Source organism: Borostomias antarcticus (genome assembly GCF_949987555.1).
Source record: "Borostomias antarcticus genome assembly, chromosome: 8".
Classification (NCBI taxonomy): domain Eukaryota; kingdom Metazoa; phylum Chordata; class Actinopteri; order Stomiiformes; family Stomiidae; genus Borostomias; species Borostomias antarcticus.
The window spans coordinates 23,638,154-23,663,696 of record NC_140241.1 but is presented as its reverse complement, the minus strand read 5'-3'; the positions used below and the strand labels follow the sequence as shown (position 1 = coordinate 23,663,696).

Sequence of the window (25,543 nt, the reverse complement as noted above, 5' to 3'; positions counted from 1 at the left end):
GCTTGACGACATACCGTTCTTTTAACATCTATGCGTAAAACACATTTTGTACATTACATTTTCTGTCTACTTCTGTTGAAAATCCAGTCAGACCTATTACAAATGGTGAGAAATAGCTAAGTAGGGGGACTTTTGTCTTATTAATTTGAGAAATTGTATAGGCATTCCCGGGTGGGCTTTTATTTTGAAATATTTGCGCGTGGTTTCTGGTTCTGTTGTCGTTAGCGGAACTCTCCCAAACATTAAGCATCATGGCTGCCTCCATTGGAAGTTTGCTTGCCGAAATATCAGACCTTGAAGATCCAATTGAAGAGTTGCAAGTTCTGAAAACCGCACTTTTTGCAATCCCTTTGAACAGCCTCGGAGACACAGTCAGTGGGCAGCGACTCGATGTGATCTTCTCTCTTTTGAACACAAATGACAGGTCTGTGAAACTGTAGCACTAACGTTAGCACTACTGCTGACTCAAGCTAGCTACGGTACAGTTAGCTAACGTTAGTCTAGTTAAATGAGCCTACCCTTAAAGGAACAACTTTAGGGGAAATTAGCTTAGTTGCCATCTTCCCCAGAGTCAGACAAGAAGATCCAGCCTTCTCATCTCTGCGTGCAGTAGTCAGCATTGAGACCCGTGCCGTTAGCCTAGCCTTAATTCGCTGAACGTTTGCTAGCTAGTGCTAACGTACTGTAAGCTAACTAGATGTAAATGCATGTTGTGCATGCATGCAATATGTTCATGCTATTGAAATGGCTCTCATCTATCTCCCCGCTTTGATCATGATTTGATTCATTAACCAGGCTCAGCCGTTTGCAATGCTGCGTCCACTTGCTGGCTGGGTAACGTTAGCTAACTTAGCTAACCGCTAACTGTCAGTGATTTATCATTTCCTCAGGGTGCAGATTGAGCTATGTGTGGACATCCTGGATCGGATCCTCTTGGCCCTCAGTCCAGCTTACCTGGCCCAAAACTGCCGAGCGGAGCTCCAGGGCGGCCTGACCCATTCGGAGGACGCCGTCAAGATACTAGCTTTGACACAGGTTAGCTAGCTAACTATAGGTAATACAGATGACTGTTCTAGCTACAGTTACTCAGATCAGTTTCTAAGATGTTTGAGGTGAGTTAATTTGACTCAAACCTGGCACTTTATGCGACTGATTCGGTTGGTTTCATTACTCTGGGTGTGTTAAGTATTTGACAGTATAATGGTGAAGATAACGTTAGGTGTTCTTGCTATTGTAATAATAATAGTCTTGATGTGGCAGTGGTCTACATGACCAGGTTGGAGTTAGCTGTGGCCTACCTGGTTTATAAGAACAAGCCAGCCACAATCATGTAGGCCTATAGAACTATGTTGACATTGGTAGCATGTCAGCTGTTGACAAACAAGTGTTGTCCTGTAGATTGGCAGGATAGTGAAGCACTCTGAGGCAGTCACAGAGATCCTGAACAACCATGACATCCTGAAAGAGGTCATCCAATGCATCGGAGGAGAGAAGATGGCAGTGGCTAAAGAGGTGAGGAGGATGATGTTGATTGTATTATCATGCACCCTGTTTAGGCTGGATCCATTCTCTACATGTTAGGCTACATGTGTAAATACCGATTGGTCTTGCCCATCTTGTCGCTCAGGCAATCCGAGCCCTGTCTCAACTCAGCCACTCCAAACCTGGATTGGACGCACTCTTCCGCAGCGAGCTGCTTAAAGACCTGAAGGATGTGATGGCTACCAGCGACATTGTCAGATACAGAATATATGAGGTGCGTGCTGAACCACATGACAGTTGTACCACATGACAGTTTCCTAGTACCAGAGACTACCCATTCAGAATCTGCCCCTTTCCTAACCCTTAGACCTCCCCCTGTCCACTTGTTGGGTATATTTAATATGACAATGAGTCCTACTTGCCCTACTGTCTGGTTGGAATTGCCACTATATTGCTTTCACCTGTAAGATCTCTGCAGGGGTTCAGTGTACACGAGGCTAGATGTCTATAGACTCGTCCCTGGGGGGTCTAGGGGTTGATGGGGGCTAGACGTCCATAGACTCATGCCTGTGTTCCTCCTGGCTCAGCTGGTGGTGGACATCTCCTCGGTGTCGGACATCTCCCTGGGTTACTGTGCCAACAGCAGCTTCATCTCCCAGCTACTGGGAGAGTTAACAGGAGACGATATACTGATCAGGTGAGGAGTGGACCATACACTCTCTCTGTCTCTCTCTCTCTCTCTCTCTCTCTCTCCCTCTCTCTGTCTCTCTCCCTCTCTCTCTCTCTCTCCCTCTCTTTGTCTCTCTCTCCCTCTCTCTCTCTCTCTCTCTCTCTCTCTCTCCCTCTCTCTCTCTCTCTCTCAATTCAATTTAATAGGCTTTATTGACATGAATGACAGTTCTCCATCTCTCTCTCTCTCTCCCCCTCTCTCTCTTTCTCACTCTCACTTAATTCTCTCTTGTATTCCTACTCTCTTTTTAATCACTCTCCTCTTTCATTCTCTCCTATTCCGTTCTCTCTCTCTTTCTCTCTCTCTCTCTCTCTCTCTCTCTCTCTCTCTATCTCTCTCTTACCCATTGCTTCCCTCTGTCACTCACAACCTTCATCTTGCTTCAGGGCGACCGCCATTGAGATGGTGACCACGCTTGCCCACAGTCAACATGGACGTCAGTACCTGGCACAGCAGGGCATCATGGACAAGATCTCCAACATGATCGTGGGAGCTGACTCTGACCCCTTCTCCAGCCTCTACCTGCCTGGTGAGTGATTCAGTATTATTTTTATTTAGGCTTTATAAACGTTCCGTTTCTAACTTGCAATAAGATGTCTAAGAAGCATTTTCGCTAATTATCAGCCGAGACAGTCTCCCTCGCTCAGCCATTGCCTGTCTCACACACACACACACACACACACACATACACACATACACACACACACACACACACACACACACACACACACACACACAAGCGCACACAAGGAGACTAAATGGAGAGAACGATACGGTCAAAAGTTTGGTTGCCTACTAAGACTACATGTTGGTTGATGTAGTTTAACATGTTTTTGAATGATTTTTCAAGGTGCCCACCCACATCCATTGTATGACCTAAACGGTGGTATAGCAATTATAAGACTTTCTCAAAAGTGCTAGTTTTGTCAACTTTTTGATCTGAACCATTGTATATGATCATAAGTAACCTTAAAGCAGGGCTAAACATACATTTTCCTGTTACTACTCCTTTAATAGTCAATGTTTTATTATGAACATGCAAATTAATTTGTTTTCCTTTAAAGAAAAGTTGCATGTTTGTGTATGCTGTCAATTACAATTAGAAAGAACTTCAGAAAAAATCGTAATCGGACAAAATCAGAATCAGCAGGTCAGACTCTTAAAAAAATCGGAAATTGGAATCTGCCAAGAAAAGTGCAATCGGTGCGTCTCTAGTGCACGCGCGTGTCTTTGTGTGTTTGAGAGTCTGTGTCTTGTCTATGTGTGAAAATGAGTATGTGTCTGTGTCTCTGTCTGATTGAGTGTATGTGTGTGTGTGTGTCTCTGTCATGTGTTTGCATTGTCCTGTCCTGCACCCTGTCCTGTGTCATCATCAACAGCGTATGCTATCACCCTAGTCAGATTCCCAGTATGTGTGAACCATATACATGGCGAATAAAACAAATCTTGAATCTGTCGGTGAGTATGTATCCGATCGCCCTCCCCCAGGCTTGGTGAAGTTCTTCGGGAACCTGGCCATCATGGACAGTCCCCAGCAGGTGTGCGAGAGCTACCCAGCCTTCCAGAACAAGGTGTTTGAGATGGCCCTGGACCCAGACCCTGTCATGACCGGCGTGGCTCTGGACACCCTGGGAGTCCTGGGGTCCACCGTGGAGGGGAAGCAAGTCCTCGGGAAGACAGGTGTGTGTCTGTGCGTGTGCGCCGATACGTGTGCGTACCTATGGCTGATGTAATGAAGCTCATCATCTTAATAAAAAGGGTCTCTCTTAAGAGACACATACCCCCATGCCCCCTACATATACAGTACTGTACACACACACACACACACACACACACACACACACACACACACACACACGCACACTCTCACACAACCAACTCATCAATCACTAACTACTGTGTGTGTGTGTGTGTGTGTGTTTTGGTTTTCAGGTGAGAAGTTCAAGTCAGTGCTAAGGAGGATGAGCCAATTAGCCAGCTGCGGAGCTACAGAACTGAGAGTGCGCTGTCTGGAGGCCATCTCGCTTCTACTCACTCTGCAGGTGTGTGTGTGTACTCACTCTGCAGGTGTGTGTGTGTGTGTGTGTGTGTGTGTGTGTGTGTGTGAGTGTGTGTGTGTGTGTGTGTGTGTATCCGTGTGTTTGGGTGTCACTCTGTCTCTATGACGGCTGATCCATACACAGGAGTGAAATGAGCCCCTGACAACATAAAACATTTTGAAAAGTTTACTTAAAAGTCCAGCTGAAACGGACATTTGAGATTATCTAACTGACGTATATCTGACTCAAACAGCGTATAGGCTTTAAATCTCTGAAACTTTTCTTCTTTTTCTGGGAGAGGACCCTCTGAGACCTCCCGCCTTGGTAAAGAAATCCTCCCTATTTTGGAGGTCTCGAGGTTGGCACCACCACACCAAGAGATCAGTTCCACAGGAAACACGTATACGTTTATGCATTATATTTGCCAGTGTCAATGCCAGTGAATGTTCTATGACTACCATGTGAATTTACAAGGTGTGTGTGTGTGTGTGTGTGTGTGTGTGTGTGTGTGTGTGTGTGTGTGTGTGTGTGTGTGTGTGTGTGTGTGTGTGTGTGTGTGTGTGTGTGTGTGTGTGTGTGTGTGTGTGTGTGTGTGTGTGTGTGTGTGTGTGTGTTGCAGGCGGAGCAGCAGACGGATGACCTGTTGGTTCTGACAGAGTCCTGGTTCCGTCTGCTGTCAGACCAGCCCCTGGATATGATCCGCAACATCAGCACCCAGCCCTTCCCAGAACTACACTGTGGTGCCCTCCGCATCTTTTCTGTGAGTGTGTCTGCGTGTGTGTGTGTGTGAGAGAGAGAGAGAGAGAGTGTGTGTTGTGGGTGGTACTTGAATTATTTATTTTTTTACATCAGCTAGGGCTACACCTAACGATTATTTTTCTAACGATTAATCTAGTGATTATTTTTTAGATTAGTTGATTTAATAATTCTTTTTTATTGCTCAAATAAATAGACAAACTTGTCTCTAATATTAGAATATTTTATTCAATCATCTTCTCTTAAAAATAACAAAATGTTACAAGAAACAAAAGTAGCTGTACTATAGGGCATTATAAAAGTAGCAAAATCTTTCAAATTTGTAGCCAAATTTAGCTGGTGAATGATTGCTTTAAATCTCTGACCCATGTTTGATCATTTTAGCTCTGTGTGGGTAGGGCTACCAGATTTTCAAATTATTTTACATTGAAACAAAACATATTTTTAACCACCAAATTGATTAAGCTCTGTGTTGAACGTGACTTTTCTCTTAAGTCTTACATGCCACACGAGTGTGCTCAGAGACAACTACAATCCCACAATCAGTTGACACAGCTACAGTCAAATCACTGTTTAATCCCCACACATAGTTTCTATTGTTTCTTTTCTAATTGGATTTCATGTTTAATGAAATAACATAACGATAGAATGTCATTAACAGCTCTGATTGCGAGCGTTCATATCAAGTGACAACGAGAAAACTACTAGGCAGTTGAAAACATTCAGTTGAACCTACAGTTCTCCACGTGTAGCCTACGTAATGCGCTTTTGCTAAATGTTGCAAAGATTGCTCGTGGTTCCTCCCTCACTTGCAAAAGATTGTCTGCACTTAGCAACGAGCAACCAAACGTTTGAGTGTTTCCATTCCCTCCACTCAGATCAGCTGGGTCTCTGCACATGTGTGAGTGTGTGTTGCGCAATACAGTTACACAACACAGAATGTCACAGAGGCACAGAGGAGAGACGAGAGACGTCTCTTCTGATAATTTATAGCGAAAATGCTTCCCAGACACACATCTTAATCTTATTGCTATGGCTAGAATAAACACATCGATAAGTGCAGTTATTGCAGAAATAGACTCAATAACAACAATTAAACAAGAACAAGAGTGCTCTAGTGGAGTTCCTCAGCGGAAAAGACGTTTTCGCCATTCTTCCGACTGGATTTGGCAAACGTTTTATTATGCTGATTAGCCAAAGAAGTTTGTCTGTCAAGGCAAGTACTCCCGCCCACTGAAATCGTTCTAGATGGGGGGGGGGGGGGGGGGGGAGGCCAGACTGATCTGCAGAGAGAAACAGAAAGTGAGCTTGCTAGATCAGGGTGGTCTGGCCAGGCTAGTAGCTCCCTACTGCGTGTCTCTATCTGTGGTACACTAACTACAGACAGGACTCTTGTGTAAGGGAGTAAGGGATTTCTTGTACTATATATTTTTTTCCATTTCCTAGTGTTAAAGTGCTTCAGATTTGTAGTCATTTGCTGGATGTCACTCGGGTATTTATTGGATGGAAACATAATAAAGTATTGCTTGTTCCCTTGTCAATGGGACTGCCTCACTGACTAAAATGTGTTTTTTTATATGAACATCTCTGTGTGTGTGTGTGTTTGTGTGTGCGTGTTCTCCAGGCCATCGCCCCTCAGCCATGGGGTCAGAGGTTAATGATCAGCACCCCGGGCTTCATGGAGTACATCGTGGATCGCTCCACAGGACCCACCAAGGAGGCCAAGGATGCCAAGTTTGAGCTGGTGGGGGCGCTGGTGAGCTCCTCGACAGTGGCAGAGATATTGGGCAGCCAGCACTACCTCCGACTGAGGACTTACCTCAGGGAAGGACCCTACTACATAACAGCAGTGGCAACAGTCAGCACTGAGGGAGCAGATTGAGAGGAGAGACACACACACACACATACATACATACAATACCAACCACAACGACAACAACCACCAACAACAACAACCACCACCAACAACAACTAACAAGATGTTTGGAACTCTAAACCCTTAACAGACCAGGACCAAAAAGGTTCAGACTCCAGTTGTTCTACCCCCCCCCCCCCCCCCCCAATCAAGAATTGATTGAATTGATTAAATGCACTTCCTGTTTTGTTTTTTGGTATTTGAATGTTGATGCATATTAAAGAGGAAGCAGACAGAGTGAAAATCATAAGCCTTGTCTGTCTGTTGAGTGTTTTTGGACCTCTGTTAACACCACCGCTTCCACTGCGGTCTGCGAAGCTCGCTCCGCTCAGCGTCGTCGTCATGGTGAAGCTGTCTCCGCCGTCTCGCGGACGAGCCACCTGTCAGGAAAGCTGACGAGTCTCAGACAGCGACGCCGACGTTTTTAACCTGCAATTGAATTCCGATCCATAACTGTCATGTCGTTAATGGATCTTTCATCCCTGGGTTTAGGACTGGAACGTCGGAGCCATTACTCCTGAATGCACAGAGACACCTGACATGAGTAATGTCTCTCCTCTCATAATAGACGAGCACTGATGAGGAATAAATAGGCTTTTACAGAGGGGTAATAACTGCATTGAATATCTGCCAGTCACACACACTCAAGAGCTTCACCGTTTGAGTCTCAGAGAAGGTACAACCCTCTGACACACACACACACACACAGAAAAAGCCACGCAGGCTTACCCTGACTGCCATACCCATGCGGTGTTCTCTCGGTGTACTGTCATAAAAACCCTAATAAAGTGGCACAGCCTGGCTCCAGGTAGTTACTATCCGATGTTGCCATCGCTGGGCAGGGGGAGCGGACGCCGGCGGTCACGAAGCGCCCGGGAACAGAAGCCGCCTGTAAAGTCGTTGAGGAGACAGAACGGCAGGTTTATTCTGCCCACAGGGACTCATCTTCTGACCGGAGAGATCGCTGCAGCCGGCCGGGAATAAAGAAACTCAACCCAGAGAAAGAGCTTTATTAGATTTCATCTTGGTCAGGATATTTCCCAAGTCTGATACTACAGAACATCATTCATTGATAATAATTAATCTCTTTTGATGCACGCGTGTGTGAGACACTAGAGAAGGGAACAGCACTGCAGTCAACACTGCAACAAAACACTGGAAGTATGTCTTCTTAGTCCTACGGCAGGGCTCTCTGTCCTCTCCTCTTTCTCTTCTGTCCTCTACTCCTCTGTCCTCTCTTGTCCGTCTGTCCGCTCTCCCCTATGTCCTTTCCTGTCTCTCCTCTATCACGTCTCTCCTCTGTCCTGTCTCTCCTCTGTCCTGTCTCTTTGTCCTCCTGTCTGTCCACTTCTGTCTCCACGGTCCTGTCTCTCCTCTGTCTTCTTCTGTCTCTCCTCTGTCCTCTCCTCTGTCCTCTTCTGTCTCTCCTCTGTCCTCTTCTGTGTCCTCTTCTGTCTCTCCTCTGTCCTCTCCTGTCTCTCTCTAGAGTTATCTGTTGTCTGCCAGCCCAAGATCGTAAATCTGCATCCAAACAACGTTCCATGTCATTCACACTGACAGCTACAGGAATGACCTCTTGTTCCCTGTTACACATACACACACACTCACTCACTCACTCACTCACTCACTCACTCACTCACTCACTCACTCACTCACTCACTCACTCACTCACTCACTCACTCACTCACTCACACACTCACTCACATACAGTAACCCCCCCCCACACACACACACACACACACACACACTACACTCAGTATGACAGTATGCCGAGAGATATCTGAACACACATTCACTCTTACAAAAAGCTCTCAGCATCCTGCACACGTGCGCAACCCAACACACACACACAACACACACAGCAACCATTATCCGGTCGAGTTGCTCGCCAGCCGTCCCTGGGAGCTGAAGAATGAGACCATGTCCAGGTAGGTGAGGACCTTACAGACCACCAGGCCGTAGTAAGTCTCCAGCAGGGAGCACCCTCCATCGTCCGGCCCCACCTCCCTCCACACCTCCCTCAGCTCCTCCCCCTCCACCCCCGCCGAGCTGAAAAGCCAGCGGTAGCAGCAGGCGTTGTAGCGGACGTGCCTGTCCCCGGAGAAGTGCACGCTGTGAACGGGCACCACCCCCACCACGCGGGCGCACAGCCCCACGTAGGCGTCCGCCGGCACGGGGGCGTGGACGTCGGCGGACGCCACGTACACCTTCCTGGCCACGTCCTGCGAGAGGACGAAGGCGGCGGAGGAGCAGTAGTCCGGGAGGTAGCGCTCGGGGTAGAGGGCCGGGGGCAGGTAGCCCGGGCTGGACGGATCTCGGTTGGGGGCGTCCCTGTGCACCACCCTCCCCAGGTAGAGGTCTTCCGGGTGTCTCTGCAGCCCCAGCAGGTACCCCCCCAGGGCGGGCAGGTTGACGAACACGCCCTCCTCCGCCAGGAGCAGGAAGCGTGCGGCCGGGCAGAACGTGACCACCCAGCGCAGCGCCAGCACCGTCCGCTCCGTCCGGCTGCGCGCCGAGTCCGACGCCGCGGCGTGACCCTGGACCACGTCCCCGTGGCGCTCCGCCTCGCGCAGCACGGCATCCTGGGCGGCGGGGGAGCGCGGCGAGCCCAGGAAGAACAGCGTCCGCACGGGGAAGCCCCGCACGCTCGACCGGTTGGCCCAAGTGGCCCGCACCGCGTCCCGCTGGCTGGTGTTCCCTGGGGAGCTGAAGACGAGGGCGAGGAGGAAGAGGTCGGGGTTCGGGCACGCGTCGGGGTTGGCGATCGGGTACGAGCGCGAGACGTTGTCCCGCGCGCCGCTCAGGTCCAGCTTCCTGGCGCGCTCGCGGGCGTCCAGGACCGAGCGGTTGGTGTAGACCCCCGGCGTGGGCTGGAGGACGTACTCCTCCACCAGGTCGGCGCCGAAGAGGAGGGCGTGGAACAGCACCACGTTGAAGAGCAGGAAACACCATTGGTGCGTACGCAGCTTGCATATAGAGAACTAGAGAGAGAGAGAGAGAGAGAGAGTGTGAGAGAGAGAGAGAGTGTGAGAGAGAAAGAGAGAGAGTGGAAGAGACACAAGAAAAGAGGATGGTGTTACTGTACTGCTACGTTAGGCTTCCAGTAGAGAAACCTTGAGAGCATTACAGATAGATAGATAGATAGATAGATAGACAGACAGACAGACAGTCAGTCAGTCAGTCAGACAGACAGACAGACAGACAGACAGACAGACAGACAGACAGATAGATAGATAGATAGATAGATAGATAGATAGATAGATAGATAGATAGATAGATAGATAGATAGATAGATAGATAGATATGCCCAGCCCGCACGGTCTTACAAGACACTCAAATAATACATATACAAACACAAAGATGTCCGCCATACGATAGCACATAAAACATGTCCATATAGACCCATTACAAGACACAGCTGTGTACTACAGACTGATGACAGTGACGCGGTTAAACACTTGACCAATGCAACAGGCGCACAGGGCAGCTCACCTGCATGACGTCTGCTTCAAACCCCCTGCTCCCCTTCTCCTGCGCCGGCTGTGGACCCTTCGCTGTGGCAGGCGACCGGGCGACTGTCCAGACCAGAAAAGACCGAATCTCTGTGGCCAGGTCAGACCGCGACAACAACAACACTGACACAGACAGGCAGTCAGGCGGACTGCGTTACCTCTACCAGGTAACCCTACCCAGGTAATTCTACCTCTCTGCTTCAGCCAGGTAAGATAGGTCACAAGGAAAGTATCCTTTGGTATCCTCATGCATACTTTAATGACAAGCAGGCAGGGATGAAAATGAACACCTCCCACCGGCCAAATGCAATTAAAATTTCCAATTGGCGACTAGATTTGGGAAGGCTATCTGAAAAAAATATACTTGGTCGGTAGATGTTTTCATCTACAGTCCCCTTGGCAGGTGACTCACCGTGAGCCAAAAAGTTAATTGTCACCCCTGCAAGCAGGGATCCCAGATAGACAACACTGTACAGAGACACTGTCCTGGGCTCAGAACAAGTATGTCAACAAACTGAGCAGCACATTTGAATGGAGATTCTAGTGCAGATATTCAGCTAGGATGCTGTTGTGTTGTGCATGAATCATTGTGTCCCATTTGGATGTGAGCTCTGAGGGTCATTTGTCCTCCGATAAGGATACTTTGACTCGTCACCTGCCACACACACACACACACGCACACACACACGCACACACATACACACACACACGCACACACACACACACACACATGCACACACACACACACACACAAATACACGCACACCGCATTCTACACATTCAGAATGGATGCTCGAGGTAACTGATCCAGTCCCTGCCATACATTATGAGTACTGTGTGTGTGTGTGTGTGTGTGTGTGTGTGTGTGTGTGTGTGCATGCGTGCGTGCGTGCGTGCGTGTGAGGTAGCCTTCACCTTTGACCCTAGCCTAGAGGAAGCCTTCATGGCCTTCATTCTGGAATACCATCTCAGAGCCACAGATGCAGGCGACTTCTGTGTTCATATTTGGCAGCCTAGGACATACACACAGGTTGGTTGTAAGAGGGTTCCAACCACTGGGAATGCCCAAAAAGAGGGCTTAACACCTTGCTAAGTCCTGCTCTGTCTCTGCTGTGTTAGGCAGCCGCCATATATGGCGGAGACGCTGCTACTTGTACCCTTGAAAGATGTGTGAAAAAGAAAGTTATGCCGCTGATCCATGAATCATGAATTGTGATTGTATACTGACTGCACCTTTAATATTTGTATGTCCCTGTATGTAATTCTCTCTGTGTGGACATAAATAAATTGTTCAAGTGTGTGTGTGTGTGTGTGTATTTGCTTGTGTGTGTGTGTGTGTGTGTGTGTGTGTGTGTGTGTGTGTGTGTGTGTGTGTGTGTGTGGAGCTGCTGGAGATGGCAGACATTCCCTGGATGCATCTGACTGCTGTGTGTCTGAATAAGGATAACCCATGGGGTGTGTGTGTGTGCGTGTGTGTGCAAGTGCGTGCTTGGGTGTGTGTGTGTGTGTGTGTGTGTGTGTGTGAGTGGCTAGGTAAATAGAGTCCCATAATGAAAGGTACATATCTTTAGACACCACAGAGGTTATTCAGTCAGTCAGGAGATCTCCACAGTCAGACTCCTGATCTCTGCCGGCACCAAGAGAAAAACACAGCACTATAAGGAATAGATACCATGGAAACAGACAACTCTACACTATACTTTACAACCAGTAACAACTAAGAGGACCGCTGGTAACGTCCAAACTTAGGATCTATCAATCAATCAATCATACCCTCGAAGACGTGAGCGCAGACACCAGCAACATCTTTCTTCAGTTCAAACAGATTGATTACAGGTAATTAGCATGATGAAGTGGATGAAATGGGCAGTAGTCTCATAGGTCTGACTCACAATCGTTGTTTGTGATGTGTTGTGTTTTCCCAGTCAAAAACTTGTCTCATAAGGAATTCCATCATCTCTTGTGGAAAATAGTAATTTTCTATGTTGGACTTTTTCCCCCCTTATAATATGTATGATTAAAAATGTACTTGTGTATCAGAGATTGATTTCCAAATGCTTGAACACCCAGAAATAGTTTCTCCACCAAGAGCTTTCTGGCATGCTTCCATCATGGATTTGTGCTCCTCTCTTCTCCACCAGGGGGCAGTATCTTAAGCATGTTCTCATCAACAGTCAAACCTAACCCTGACCAAGAAGGTACTATAGAGATCCAGACCCCAGAGGTGTCATCACAGCCCAGTAGTGATGGTGCGTGACTATTTAGAAAGCACATTTTTTTGCACTGTGATATCTTTTCATACTATAATTTCACTACTTCCAGAATTTGTTTAAACGCCAGCTATCTCCTCACTTTATTTTAGTCTCCTCATATAGCCTACTGTGTCACCTTCTCAGCAGGATCCCTGCCACTTCCACTTGTGGGCACGCACACACACACACACACACACACACACACACACACACACACACACACACACACACACACACACACACACACACACTGGTGTTATGTTTCTTCTGGTATGTGGTCACTGTCTCTCTGGAACATTTTCTGCTAGTCTTTTTAAAGAAGTATATGAGCTGCACGTGGATGTCCCGAGACAAAGACTGTGGAAATGACTCTCAAGTACTAAAACATTCGGACTGTTTTTAACAAGCTTGGACTCAGGATCGGGGACGTATCTCTTCCGGAGGCATCTCTGATCGATTAGTAATCTAAATGAATGCAGGACCCCCCACCACAGCCAACCCAGTAACCCCATCCACCACACGTCATCGCTTAATGGTTTCTTCAGAATGTTCTTCATGGGGGAACCTGCCCCCCTAACCCCTCGAGTATTGGATTCCCACAAGGGATCCCCAAAATAAATCCTGCTTAGGGCCCATAAAGCCTATGGCCAGCCCTGCTCCCCCATGGTGGTGTCATCAGCAGGCTGTGCCCAGTCTGACGAGCCGATGTCCTGAGTGGCTCAGAAGGTCATGAAGCTCAGAAGGTCATGCAGCCCAGCGGACTAAATTAAGGATGTCCTGGTAGTTCTGACCTTCTTGGTTTGGGAAGACACACACATTCACATACATGTGCGCGCACGCACACATACACATACACACACACACACACACACACACACACATAGAGGAGGATATACTGTATCTCTATCATTTTAGAGAGACGCTGATCTCATAATGCTCTCCCCTGTTGTGCATCTAACCCCACGTATCTCAGTATGTCTCCTGTGTGTGTGTGTGTGTGTGTGTGTGTGTGTGTGTGTGTGTGTGTAAAGATAGACTTTCCAGTTTATCCTCAGGGATGTACTGTACAGTAAGTACAGTAGGTATCACCCGTTGGTTCTGTTACCCAGCACATGTTGAACTGTGACTCATGAAGACTATTCACCTTGATAAACTGCTTAAACCCTACTGTCTGCTTACTTATCAAACTAGCACAAGCACCCAACTGACAAACCTTGTTTTGCCTGTTTAAAACGACACCCAAAGACATCATTCACATCGCAGGTGGACGGTAGGTGGCCCAGCGTCAGATCAGTAACCAAAAGGTCGCTGGTTCGAGGACGAGTAGTGCCACTGAACTTGTGCCTACTGTTGTGCCCTTGAGCAAGGCACTCAACAGCCCCCCCTTCATCCAGGAGTGCTTGTCGTGCTGACAGGGCCTGTGCTCAACTCAACCCGTGTCCTCTTGGGGGATTAATAATGACGTTTTTGTTGAAAGATTGATATTCATGAATATTCAAGATTAACTGTGGTCAAAAGTCCAATGTGAAAATCCATAATTAGTGATTAAACTTCTTCCACCGGCAGCAATATTTATATGAAATGCAGTTGTTGTCAAACTAGTCACATAATTGATCCAAACTCTTTGAGACTGATCGCTGGTTTGCTTGCTCTGTAGGTTTGCTGTCTTCAGAGAACCCTTTAATAACCACGGCTAACGTACAATAATTTATGTGACAGCTTTTATCACCTCTGGAACCTGAGAAATGCTGTAACTAAGGGTTATGAGCTAATGTGACCCATTAAACCTGTGAAAGAGAAGAGCAGGGTGTAGCACTGTGTGTGTGTGTGTGTGTGTGTGTGTGTACGTGTGTGTGTGTGTGTGTGTGTGTGTGTGTGTATGTGTGTGTGTGTGTGTGTGTGTGTGTGTGTGTACGTGTGTGCAGGTGTGTGGGTCCATGTTCTCCTGGAGCAGTGAGCAGAAGACTGCATTCTCACTCTAGTGTCTAGTGACCACTAGGATACAAATCTTATCATAAACTCTTTTGAATCTAATAAGAGTTCTGTTGGTCCACTCTTGGTGCTTCTGTGGTTCTGGTGAGTCCATACTGATGTCTGTGTCCTGAGTATCTGAGCTATAGAATGAATACAGAGAGAAACACTGAGTTTGCCTGTGAGACACAACATGGAGAACCTATTTACAAGCTTTGTAATTATAAGTACTGTAAATACTTAATGTAAAGCAGTTTAGGGAAGCATTTGTTAGAATCAGAAATATTTTCCTTGTTTTCATGTTAGTTGCAGCTAGACTGTGTGAGGTCCTAACCAATCAAACCCGTTGAACGGATATCTAATAGATAGGGCTGTCAATCGATTAATAAACATGATCTGCAATTAATTAATCAAATTAATAGCAATTACTTGCATATATATATATATATACATATATATATATATATATATATATATATTGCTGGGGGAAAAAAACAAATGAAGATATTTCAATTAAAATGCATTACATTATTGTAGCAGATGAGTAAAGCATTGAACAGACTTAAGCACCTATTGCATTTTTAATTTGCTATTCTTGCACTTTGCCTTCAGCAATAGATTATGCTCTTAGTCACTTGTTTTAGAAAGAAGATGCACTTGTGAGTTCTGGCGAGTAGTAGTACATTGGCTTTTCCTACATTAACTACAATTATTGTTAGTCGCTTTGGATAAAAGCGTCAGCTAAAGGACTGTAATGTAATGTAATGTGGCTTTAGAAGTCAATGTATTGTTTTATTAAATTATTATTTGCAATATATTATTATGCGTCAGATTATCAATCAATCTGAGCAACATATACAGCCAATAAATCCATGGATTTTCGAAACTATTGTACCTCTTGATGGCGTCTTGTAGCGGCATTGGAGGACGCAAATTACAAAGCTTCCATTAAAAACTTCTCTTCTACCATAGCAATTGACCTGCAGTTTGTCTGAGGCTCATTCTGTGCATCCTGCTCTCTGTACCCTATGGTGTCTGCTGGGCAAAATCGGTTAATGTTTGCAAAATTAATTGATCAAATGAACATGTTAAATTGACAGCCCTACTAATAGACTATTACTCTCGCTCCCTCCCTCCCTCTCTCCCTCCCTCCTTGCCTGTGGACCTGTTGTCAGTTGGGAATGCTGCTCTACATGTTAGAGAGCCAGCTCTGTTCCCAAGCCTGGACATTTTACACACAGATCCACAGAGCGTGATTGTGTGGAGAGGAGGAGAGACAGAGAGGAGAGAGACACAGAGGGAACACTGGAGAGGAGGAGAGACAGAGAGGAGAGAGACACAGAGGGAACACTGGAGAGGAGGAGAGACAGAGAGGAGAGAGACACAGAGGGAAGACCAGAGAGGAGGAGAGACAGAGAGGAGAGAGACACAGAGGGAAGACCAGAGAGGAGGAGAGACAGAGAGGAGAGAGACAGAAGAGACTGGAGCAGAGGGGAGAGAGACACAGAGAGGAGGAGAGAGACAGAGAAGAGACTGGAGAGGATGAGAGACAGAGAGGAGGGGAGAGAGAGAGGAGGGGAGAGAGAGAGGGGAGGGGAGAGACAGAGGAGGGGAGAGACAGAGGAGGGGAGAGAGAGAGAGGAGGGGAGAGAGAGAGGAGGGGAGAGAGAGGAGGGGAGAGAGAGAGGAGGGGGGAGAGAGGAGGGGAGAGAGAGAGGAGGGGAGAAACAGAGAGGAGACTGGAGAGGAGGAGAGAGACACAGGAGGGGTGAGACATGGAGGGGTAGACTGGAGAGGAGGAGGGAGACAGAGAGGAGGAGGGTAGGCTGGAGAGGAGAGGAGCTAAAAGTTAGTTCAATGTGCTCCTAACTCTATTCCCAGGTCTCAATAGACATAGTTTGTCAATTTGTCTGAGGTACTGTAGACTCATTCTGTGCATCCTGCTCTCTGTAGCCTACGGTGTCTGCTGGGCAAAATCGATGATTGTTTGCATAATTAATTGATCTAATTAATGTGTTAAATTGACAGCCCTACTAATAGACTATTGTTGAATATTGTTGATTTTCAGAGAAATGCCTTTTAATATGATCCTGTTAGCTATTTCCTAATTATGATGATTGACCTCTGAGTATGGCTGTCGGTTTGAGTTTTCGGTAAGAAGTGTCCCTCTTCCATAGACTTATGAGATAAAGACATCTCATGGCTGGTACACTCTGGGCCAAACACCATTGTTGTGGTTAGAGATAAAGGCCTGGGCGCCGAGGCAAGGCCACAGAAGAGACCAGAGAAACAGTCTTATCGGAGAAGAGACGAGGGAGGGGGGACACTCAAACCACATAAGAACGTTGCAACGAGAGCAATGCTTTGATTTGTTTTCAGACAGCATACAGAGAGGTCAACTGTCCATTAGGCATGCCATCGTCTTTTGTATGTAAAACCTTCTGGAATAAATCGCTTTTGCTGAGGCTCAAATCCCGTGTTGGAGAGATTCATTTGGAACACCTGAGAAAGGAGTCACTGGACTGTGTGGTATATCTAGAGATTGGGGGTCAGTCTTTTATTGGAAACGAGAAAACACAACGCAGAGCTAATCAAGGACAATAATAAAAGACAAAGAGATTCAACAATATTACTCTCCCTCCCTCTCTCTCCTTGCCGGTAGACAGTTGTCTCTCTTTACACACACACACCCACATATATATATATATATTTATTGCAATACAGCCAACATGGGTATTCAGGGTGTGTTCTCTAAGGAATGTGTGTCTGTGGAATGCGTTTGTGTGTCTGTCAGATGGATGTGTGTGTGTGTGTGTGTGTGTGTGTGTGAGTGTGTGTGTGTGTCTGTGTGGGGTGAAGTCCCAGGCTGTTGCCCTCAGTGCGTCTCAGTCCAGCGGGAGAGCAAGGATGGGGATTTACAATGAGCAGGGGTAAATACCACCACAGTAGCCTCTTTCAGGATGCTTATCTTTTCATTTACTCTATTTGAAACTATTCCGTGTGGATGCGATACAGACCTACAGTATGTGTACTGTACTGTGTATGAATGTATGTATGAGTGTGACTTCTTTCTCTCAGCCTACTGTTGCTCATGTGTTTAATGTTTTCTCTGAGCTGACGTGGTCTCACAGTATGCCGCTATCCGGGTAGTGTGTTATGTGAAGTCCCTTCGTTCTCATGTGTGTTTGGGCGTGTATATTAAGTACATTAAGCGCATTGTGTTGCCTCTGGGTATGAAATGCGCTATACAAATGAAGCTTTGATTGATTGATTGATTGATGTATATGTCACAGGGAGGTGACAGAAGAGTCTATGGCGCTACGTCGGCCATGCTGTATGTGTTTCATTATTCTGGTGTGTTCTGGTCGCAGGGAGTCTGGGGTCCTGGCCATGCCTCTGACGGACGGCCGCGTTCTCAACGGCGGCACCTCGGCGGCCCGGGGTCGACCCGGTACCAACGGCCCGCTCGCCATCCGCCGCAAGCTCAGCCGGCTCCCGTCCAAGTCCGTGGACGAGGGTTCCGACATGGTTTACGTGGGTGAGACACCCGGCCGTCGTCCGTAAGTCACGAGAAGATGAATCACTTCCTCGTTACCAGCTGTCCATCGTTGTTGACACATATAGATAGAATCTACTGATGACCTCGCTAGACTTTGCTGTGCTGAAATCAGTCAGTATTATCTGCATGTGTGTGTGTTTCTAGCTAAAGTAGTATGACCCTAGAGGACACACACATATCAAGTATGTTGTTGACAGCGGAGCATGCAGGCTCCGTTAAAATGCATGTAGATTTTATTAGAAAAGTGACGTGACTCTCGAACAACAGCCGGGCCTTCCTCAGTCACCAAAGGTAGCACGACACCACATGACTCAGACAGAGGAGCAGCTGTGGAAACAGTCATCCTATAACGGTGTGGCGTGGGTGTGTGTGTTTGTGTGTGTGTGCATTTGTGTCTGTGTGCCTGTGTGTGTGTATGTGTGTGCACCTGTGTGTGTGCGCCTGAGTGTGTGTGTGTGTCTGTGTGTGCGTGTGTCTGTGTGTGCCTGTGTGTGTGCCTGTGTGTGTGCACCTGTGTGTGTGTGTGTGTGTGTGTGCGTGTGTGTGTGCGCATGTGTGTGTGTGCTAGTGGGCGGTTGGAGCAGGAACGACCCCTCCTGTCCAGTAGAGCAGTTCTGCGCTCTGTACAACGAGTGGAAAATGTCCGCCCCCATGATCCGTCACCGCGGTGATGCGGGAGTGTGCGCGCTGAGGGGACTCATCTACACCGTGGGCGGTTATGATGACATCACCTGCGTGAGCAGCGCGGAGAGGTACGAGTTACAATTCCTTACCTGACTACTATGTTTTATGTAGGGGCAGCTGTGGCTAGTGGTAGAGCGGGTAGTCCAATGATCATAGGGTCGGCGGTTCGAATCCCGCCTCCTCATGTCGAAGTGTCCTTGGGCAAGACACTGAACCCTGAATTGCTCCCAATGAGAAGGCTAGCACCTTGCATGGCAGCTGCCGTCATTGGTATGTGTGTGTGAACGGGTGAATGAGAGTCCTTCATTGTCATTGGTATGTGTGTGTGAATGGATGAATGAGAGGCCTTCACTGTAAAGCACTTTGGATAAAAGCGCTATATAAGTGCCATTTACTGAAAACATGACATCAGTACAGTCTCACATAAAGGCAGTCCTTCACTTGTCTTAGATAAATGAAGTCGCCGACGTAACTTCAGGCGAGGCACGAATGTCAACGCCGGGCTAATCGGCAGAGGCTAATCAGTCACACCCCGTATGATGCAACCCACCAGCTGACTGTCAGCTGTCATAGCATTGGTTCAGCTTGCTAGAGTGCATGTATTTAAGCTGTCAAAACATGTCATTGTTCGCTCTTGCCACTACTGCTGATCGCTTGCTATCTGCGTGCTCGCTCCACCTCCTCCCCTGCCAAGCGGCCTTGAGGGGGGGAACATCTAGATTGCCTCCCCCTACTAATGCGCTTTCCACATGCGTGGAAGGCAGGGGGGCCCCCGAACAGAGCACACCGCCAAAATTCATATGCTGTATATATTGTTGCATGTTGATCTCGACTGAAGGTTACTTTGTGGAGGGGAGTAAAAAATCACAACTGGTATTCCTACAGCAAAACGCCGCATTCAGTGAGATGAAGTCAGGTATGAAGGACGAGAGAGCAGCTCTGACTACATCAGTGAACGACACACAACGCTGGTTAGATCAGGGCTCGATGAGTCACGAAGCTCTCAGCAAATACACAACACCTCTCCCCCCTCCTAGGAACAGCTCCCCAAAAAACCCTCTCCAGAAACCAGCCCCGTCAGAAAACCCCCCCAACGAACCGCAGCGCCTTCAGCGGTCAGACACGACGTCGTATAACCAGGAAGTCTCTAACCCCGCCCCTTTCCGCCCCGCCAGGTACGACCCGGAGACCAACGCCTGGAGTGGGGACGTGGCGCCTCTCAGCTCGCCCCGCAGTAGGGTGTGTCTTCTGGAGATGGACGGGTGTCTGGTCAGCCTGGGGGGCTTTGATGGGGTTGCCTGCGTCAACACAGTGGAGAGGTGCACTGAACGCACGCGCACACACACACACAATTATTCAGACGTCCAAGACACGCACGCACACACACACACAAACACATCAATAAAAACGTGGTTATAGTACTGACTACCTCAGGGAGAAAGGCACGTTCAATAGTAACAGATGGTGATATTCTCTCTGCGTCTTTATCTGTGTGTTCAGGTATGACCCCGAGAGGAACGCGTGGACCAAGCTCCCCCCGATGAATCGCCGGAGGGCTGGAGCAGCTGCCGCCGCCCTGGGGGGCTGTCTGTACGTGGTGGGGGGCACGGACGGAGACATGCCCCTGGACTCAGGTGAATACCCGGGTCTAGAGCCGCTATAACGCGTCAGAGAGTCGTCCTTCTCTGTGCCGCCGCCGCCGCCGCCAGGTTAACGTCTGGAGACCATGTTCGTTGCATATCCGACACAGTCATAATAATTCACAGTGATGTTCACACACAGACAGGCGCCCACACGCATTAGCAGATGGCGTTGGGAGGGTTGAGGTCCTGTTACAGACGGCTCTGAGGCATGCTGGGTCTGTCGCCAGCTGGCCCGCTGGCTCTCTATTTCTGTGAGGGAGGTCAAAGTCAGAGGCGACGTCTCGGCCTTCCCGTCACTCACTCTGAACAGCCTCCATTTCCTCACACCCGCCTGTCACTTTGTCTCGGCCGCCTTGTGTGAACTGAGGCATGTGAGTGTGAATGGCTACAGTAGGTACAGTAACGGTCTTAAAAAGGAATAAACGAAGGTGTGATATAACATTAGGCTCTGAGGCTCCAGAGATACCTGGTATTGTACTGTTGACTGCATGTGGGAGGAAAATGGAAAATCTATAAGGTTAAAAGCATCCAGTCAGATTTTAGAAGAGTAAGATTGTTTGAATATATAAAATGACATAATAAAGTTAGTAGGCTCCCAATTCTAAAAAGAAGAAGAAATATATTCATCCTATCTTCAGGATTATGTCCATATATTCAGTCACCTGTCCTCTCTTATAGCCTATAGTCCTCACAGTGTCATCTGAGACTATAGGACCCTGTCTGGACCAACGACCACTTCTCATGACCCCTTTCCCATGCCCCTGACCCCTGACCCTTGACCTCTGCAGTGGAGCGCTACAGCCCGTTTGATGGCTGCTGGTCCATGTGCCCGCCCATGCTGACCGCGCGGGAGAGCCCGGGCTGCGCCGTGTTCCTGGACCGCCTCTACGTGGCCGGAGGGCGGGACGAACTGCTGCTGGAGCTCGCCACCGCCGAGAAGTTTGACCCGGAAGCACACCGCTGGACCCCTGTTCGACCAATGAAGAGCAAGAGGCACCAGGTGGGGGGGGGGGGGGCTCTTTGCAGACCTGGATCGAAATAAGATTGAATATTTTATTTCCACCCAAGTCTGATTCTTGTAATTCTTTACATATGCCTATTCTAGATTTTCAACCATCAGTCTTTCTTGAGAAAGTGTTTAGTGTAATATTGTACTCTGTGGGATGGATTTGTGTGTGTTTGTGTGTGTGTGTGTGTGTGTGTGTGTTTGTGTGTGTGTGTGTGTGTTCCAGGTGTCTCTAATGGTCTTTAATGGATTGCTGTTGGCCGTGGGAGGAAATGATGGAGTTACGAATCTTAAAACCATGGAGGCATATCAACATGAGACAAACTCTTGGAGGTGAGACACACACACACACACACACACACACACACACGGACAGTACACTCCTTTGACTCTGTGATTGGTGTCGCCATGGTCTTACTGTTCTGCTGCTTTAAACAGTGCCCAGATGAGTTCAACTACCTGATCTTATGACTGTTTTTCAGGCACTTTGGCAGCATGAAGTCCAAGCACCCTGGAGGTCATATTGCTCTGGTCAAATCCCTCTAGAATGGTTGAGGTAGAAAACCAGATCCAGACTTTATCTACTACTTTGTAAAAAAGACAGTTGGCTAATATCACAGAGCTCCAAACAAGCAGCATACAGTATGTGTCGCTAACATATATAGATATCTCATCTGTATCACGTTAATATTATTGAAAAAGTGTGTATTTGCTATAAACTGTTGGTATGTCTCATATGAATAAACCTCTTATAGCTTTTTACCTGAGTGTGTCATTATTGAAATCAACATGTTTTTACTTTGTAAAACAAACTGTCATTTCAAAATTCTGTCTTTGTTTTGCAGCTAGATAAAGATAACCTCTCTTTGTGTAGATAACCTCTCTTTGTGTAGGCTACCGTTTTTCACGGTCCACGAGTCAAGAGCACGTTTCAATAATCTTAGAAAATGGCCAGCAGGGGGCGCTGGTGTCCCTCCCTTGACGAAGAGGCGCTTGGCTATTCCTCATCTCTGGCGTTGTGTCAGGTGTATCCACTTTACCTCAAGCTAAACTGACGTTACATCTGTATGTTTGATTTGGAAACAGTAACAGTCTTGTCTCGCAACTATGAGGATGGTCTTTCCTGTTTCCACCCTAAACAAACTCTGGAAATTAGCCTCAAATAGTACCAGTAACTGTCTGGTATGAAACACCTCAACATTTGATCGACTTTCTCTATTTGGAGAGCTGACTAGTCGTTTGGGGTTGTCACTGTCACAGTGTTTGTGTGCGACATCACAAGGGGACCATTCTGTGAGTAGCCCAGGCCTACGACCCTACCTGAGGAGATACGCAGAGGGAGCTGATAGGCTGGTGCGTCTTGGGTCTTCTCGCGGGGCTGTTTTCCAGCTCAGGTCAGCCTCCGATGCCATTACCCCGGGACGACGACTCTTCAGAGAGGAACTTCACACCCACAGACCTCCAGTCCGACGGACCTCCGACCAAAATGTGCAGCGAATGTTACACGAACGAGACGTTTGTGTACGATGATGGGACCGCGCACGACTACACGCCCAGGTAAAGCTAGATCACTTTAACTTGTTCCAAATGAGTTGTCCTAATGTCTTTTAGTAACCTAATGATTGAGTAGTCAAACTGATTATTTTGCCTATTAATTTTGATGTTTTGCTTTATCATGCACATTTAGTGTGAATTGATTTCCTGGTAGACCTGTGCATCCAGGTGTGTGAATTATTTAAAATTGTCTCTATTATTACGATCTAATCTGTTTATCCACAGCTTCACATCAGTTTTTTTTTTTATTGAATATATATTTCAGGAATTACAATAGCAAGTATACTTCAGCCTTCAAAGCTTCCTCCCCTCCCCTATCCCTCACTGGGGCGTGTGTGTACTGTATGTGCATGTGTGAGTGTGCATGTAGACGTGCGTGCGTTTGGGTGTTCTGTTGTGTGTTGTGTTCAACAAAAGTGTATTTCATCGTGTGTGGAGTGCACTAGTACGGCAGTGCTCATCACAGGTGTGGGATCCTGTGGGTATTTAGGTCGGCTGTCTCTGTGATAAAGAGTCCCTGTAAACATGGGTGAAATGGAGGAGGCGGTTTACATCCAGGTATGTCCTGCTTATCTACCGTCTAAGTCACAGTGTTATGGGGCCCATTGTTGTCCAGTTTGTCCCCCGGGTCCAGTTTGAGCTTGAGGCCACAAACACCTAGGAAATAAAGCTGTTATCAATTATTGAGATGTCCAAGACACACACATGCGCGCACACACGCACACACACACAAACACATTGTACTCTCTCTCTCTCTCTCTCTCTCTCTCTCTCTCTCACACACACACACACACACACACACAAACACATATATTGTTCTCTCTCTCTTTCTCTCTCTCTCTCACACACACACACACACTGTATACTCTCTTTCTTTCTCCCTCTCTCTCACACACACACAAACTGCAATGGATGGATTCTGAGAAAATGATCTATTAAGAGTTCTCTCCTCTTTCTTTACCATCTCTCTGCCATACCCACTCTCTCTCTCTCTCTCTCTCTCTCTCTCTCTCTCTCTGCACCCCATTCTCCCTCTATAACTCTCTCTCTCTCTCTCTCTCTCTGCACCCCATTCTCCCTCTATAACTCTCTCTCTCTGCACCCCATTCTCCCTCTATAACTCTCTCTCTCTCTCTCTCTCTCTCTCTGCACCCCATTCTCCCGCTATAACTCTCTCTCTCTCTCTCTCTCTCTCTCTCTCTCTCTCTGCACCCCATTCTCCCTCTATAACTATCTCAGCCTGCCTCTTTGTTTGGCTCTCTGTCCATCCCCAGAGGCAGGAGCTGAGGAACACATTCATTAGAGGTCGGTGCTTTTTCACACGTTACAGCCAGTCAGGGGACAATCATAGTGGTGACTCATCTGAACCAGCCAGCCAGTCAGTCAGCCAGCCAGCCAATCACTCAGCCAGTCAGTCAGTCAACCAGTCAGCCAGCCAGCCAGTCAGTCAGCCAGCCAGCCAATCACTCAGCCAGTCAGTCAGTCAACCAGCCAGTCAGCCAGCCAGCCAGTCAGTCAGTCAGTCAGTCAGTCAGTCAGTCAGCCACTCAGTCAGTCAGTCAGTCAGTCAGTCAGTCAGTCAGTCAGTCAGTCAACTAGTCAGTCAGTCAGTCAGTCAGTCAGTCAGTCAGTCAGTCAGTCAGTCACTCAGTCAGTAAGTCAGTCAGTCAGTCAGTCAGTCAGTCAGTCAGTCAGTCAACCAGTCAGTCAGTCAGTCAGTCAGTCAGTCAGTCAACCAGTCAGTCAGTCAGTCAGTCAGTCAGTCAGTCACTCAGTCAGTCAGTCAGTCAGTCAGTCAGTCAGTCAGTCAGTCAGTCAGTCAACCAATCAGTCAGTCAGTCAGTCAGTCAGTCAGTCAGTCAGTCAGCCAGTCAGTCAACCAATCAGTCAGTCAGTCAGTCAGTCAGTCAGTCAGTCAGTCAGTCAGTCAGTCAGTCAGTCAACCAGTCAGTCAGTCAGTCAGTCACTCACTCACTCACTCACTCACTCACTCACTCACTCACTCACTCACTCACTCACTCACTCACTCACTCACTCACTCACTCACTCAGCCAGTCAGTCAACCAGTCAGCCAGTCAGTCAACCAGTCAGCCAGTCAGTCAGTCAGTCAGTCAGTCAGTCAGTCAGTCAGTTAATTCAGTCACATCAAATTCATTTACATCCCTGCGCAGTTGGAGCTGCAGATCAGATGTCACGGGCCATTCAGAGTGAGGGGAACAAAAAGGTCCCCATCTTATTACCGAAACATCCCCAAGCTCTAATAGGAGGATAGGGCTGCATCCATTATGCAATCGTAACACAGCTCTGAGATTGGCAAGCACCGTGGCACTCTAATAAGGTGATTAGATTCATTATCTCATTGGCACTGTGAGCTACTGTTCATCTCACAGTGACTCAAGAGAGGGCCTGGCTGCACGATAATGATAGCATTTACTAGGGA

General features: G+C 47.6%; 3 protein-coding genes across 3 annotated transcripts in view; 2 read left to right on the top strand and 1 right to left on the bottom strand.

Moving 5' to 3' along the window:
• Positions 1-227: 227 nt before the first annotated feature.
• psmd5 (proteasome 26S subunit, non-ATPase 5) lies at positions 228-7,057 on the top strand. Its single transcript, XM_084441861.1, has 10 exons — positions 228-424; positions 891-1,035; positions 1,399-1,512; positions 1,628-1,756; positions 2,070-2,179; positions 2,599-2,741; positions 3,701-3,892; positions 4,145-4,254; positions 4,871-5,011; positions 6,632-7,057. The coding sequence occupies exons 1-10, from the start codon at positions 252-254 to the stop codon at positions 6,887-6,889; spliced, it is 1,515 nt and encodes a 504-aa protein (XP_084297987.1). The 5' UTR covers positions 228-251; the 3' UTR covers positions 6,890-7,057.
• Positions 7,058-8,790: 1,733 nt separating this feature from the next.
• Positions 8,791-10,420, bottom strand: b3galt9 (beta-1,3-galactosyltransferase 9; the record flags this gene model as incomplete). The annotated part of the gene is made up of 2 exons (XM_084442545.1): positions 8,791-9,903; positions 10,415-10,420. 2 exons carry the CDS (start codon positions 10,418-10,420, stop codon positions 8,791-8,793), a joined length of 1,119 nt encoding a protein of 372 aa, XP_084298671.1.
• The window catches only part of kcnt1a (potassium sodium-activated channel subfamily T member 1a), a gene marked incomplete at both ends in the record, with an annotated part of 56,046 nt that continues 40,921 nt past the window's right edge, over positions 10,419-25,543 (top strand). The window contains 8 exons of the mRNA XM_084442544.1: positions 10,419-10,534; positions 18,029-18,195; positions 18,785-18,968; positions 20,076-20,219; positions 20,401-20,534; positions 21,332-21,543; positions 22,443-22,458; positions 22,944-23,106. Of these exons, the coding sequence (XP_084298670.1) occupies positions 10,419-10,534; positions 18,029-18,195; positions 18,785-18,968; positions 20,076-20,219; positions 20,401-20,534; positions 21,332-21,543; positions 22,443-22,458; positions 22,944-23,106 (1,136 nt within the window). The remainder of the gene's footprint in view (positions 10,535-18,028; positions 18,196-18,784; positions 18,969-20,075; positions 20,220-20,400; positions 20,535-21,331; positions 21,544-22,442; positions 22,459-22,943; positions 23,107-25,543) is intronic.

What these genes read in the sequence shown, in the direction of transcription:
- psmd5 (XM_084441861.1), top strand. Translation starts at nt 252, where the DNA reads ATGGCTGCCTCCATTGGAAGTTTGCTTGCCGAAATATCAGACCTTGAA. An exon ending in CTTTTGAACACAAATGACAG is followed by an intron (nt 425 to 890) that starts GTCTGTGAAACT and finishes TCATTTCCTCAG; the next exon opens with GGTGCAGATTGAGCTATGTG. An exon ending in GGAGACGATATACTGATCAG is followed by an intron (nt 2,180 to 2,598) that starts GTGAGGAGTGGA and finishes ATCTTGCTTCAG; the next exon opens with GGCGACCGCCATTGAGATGG.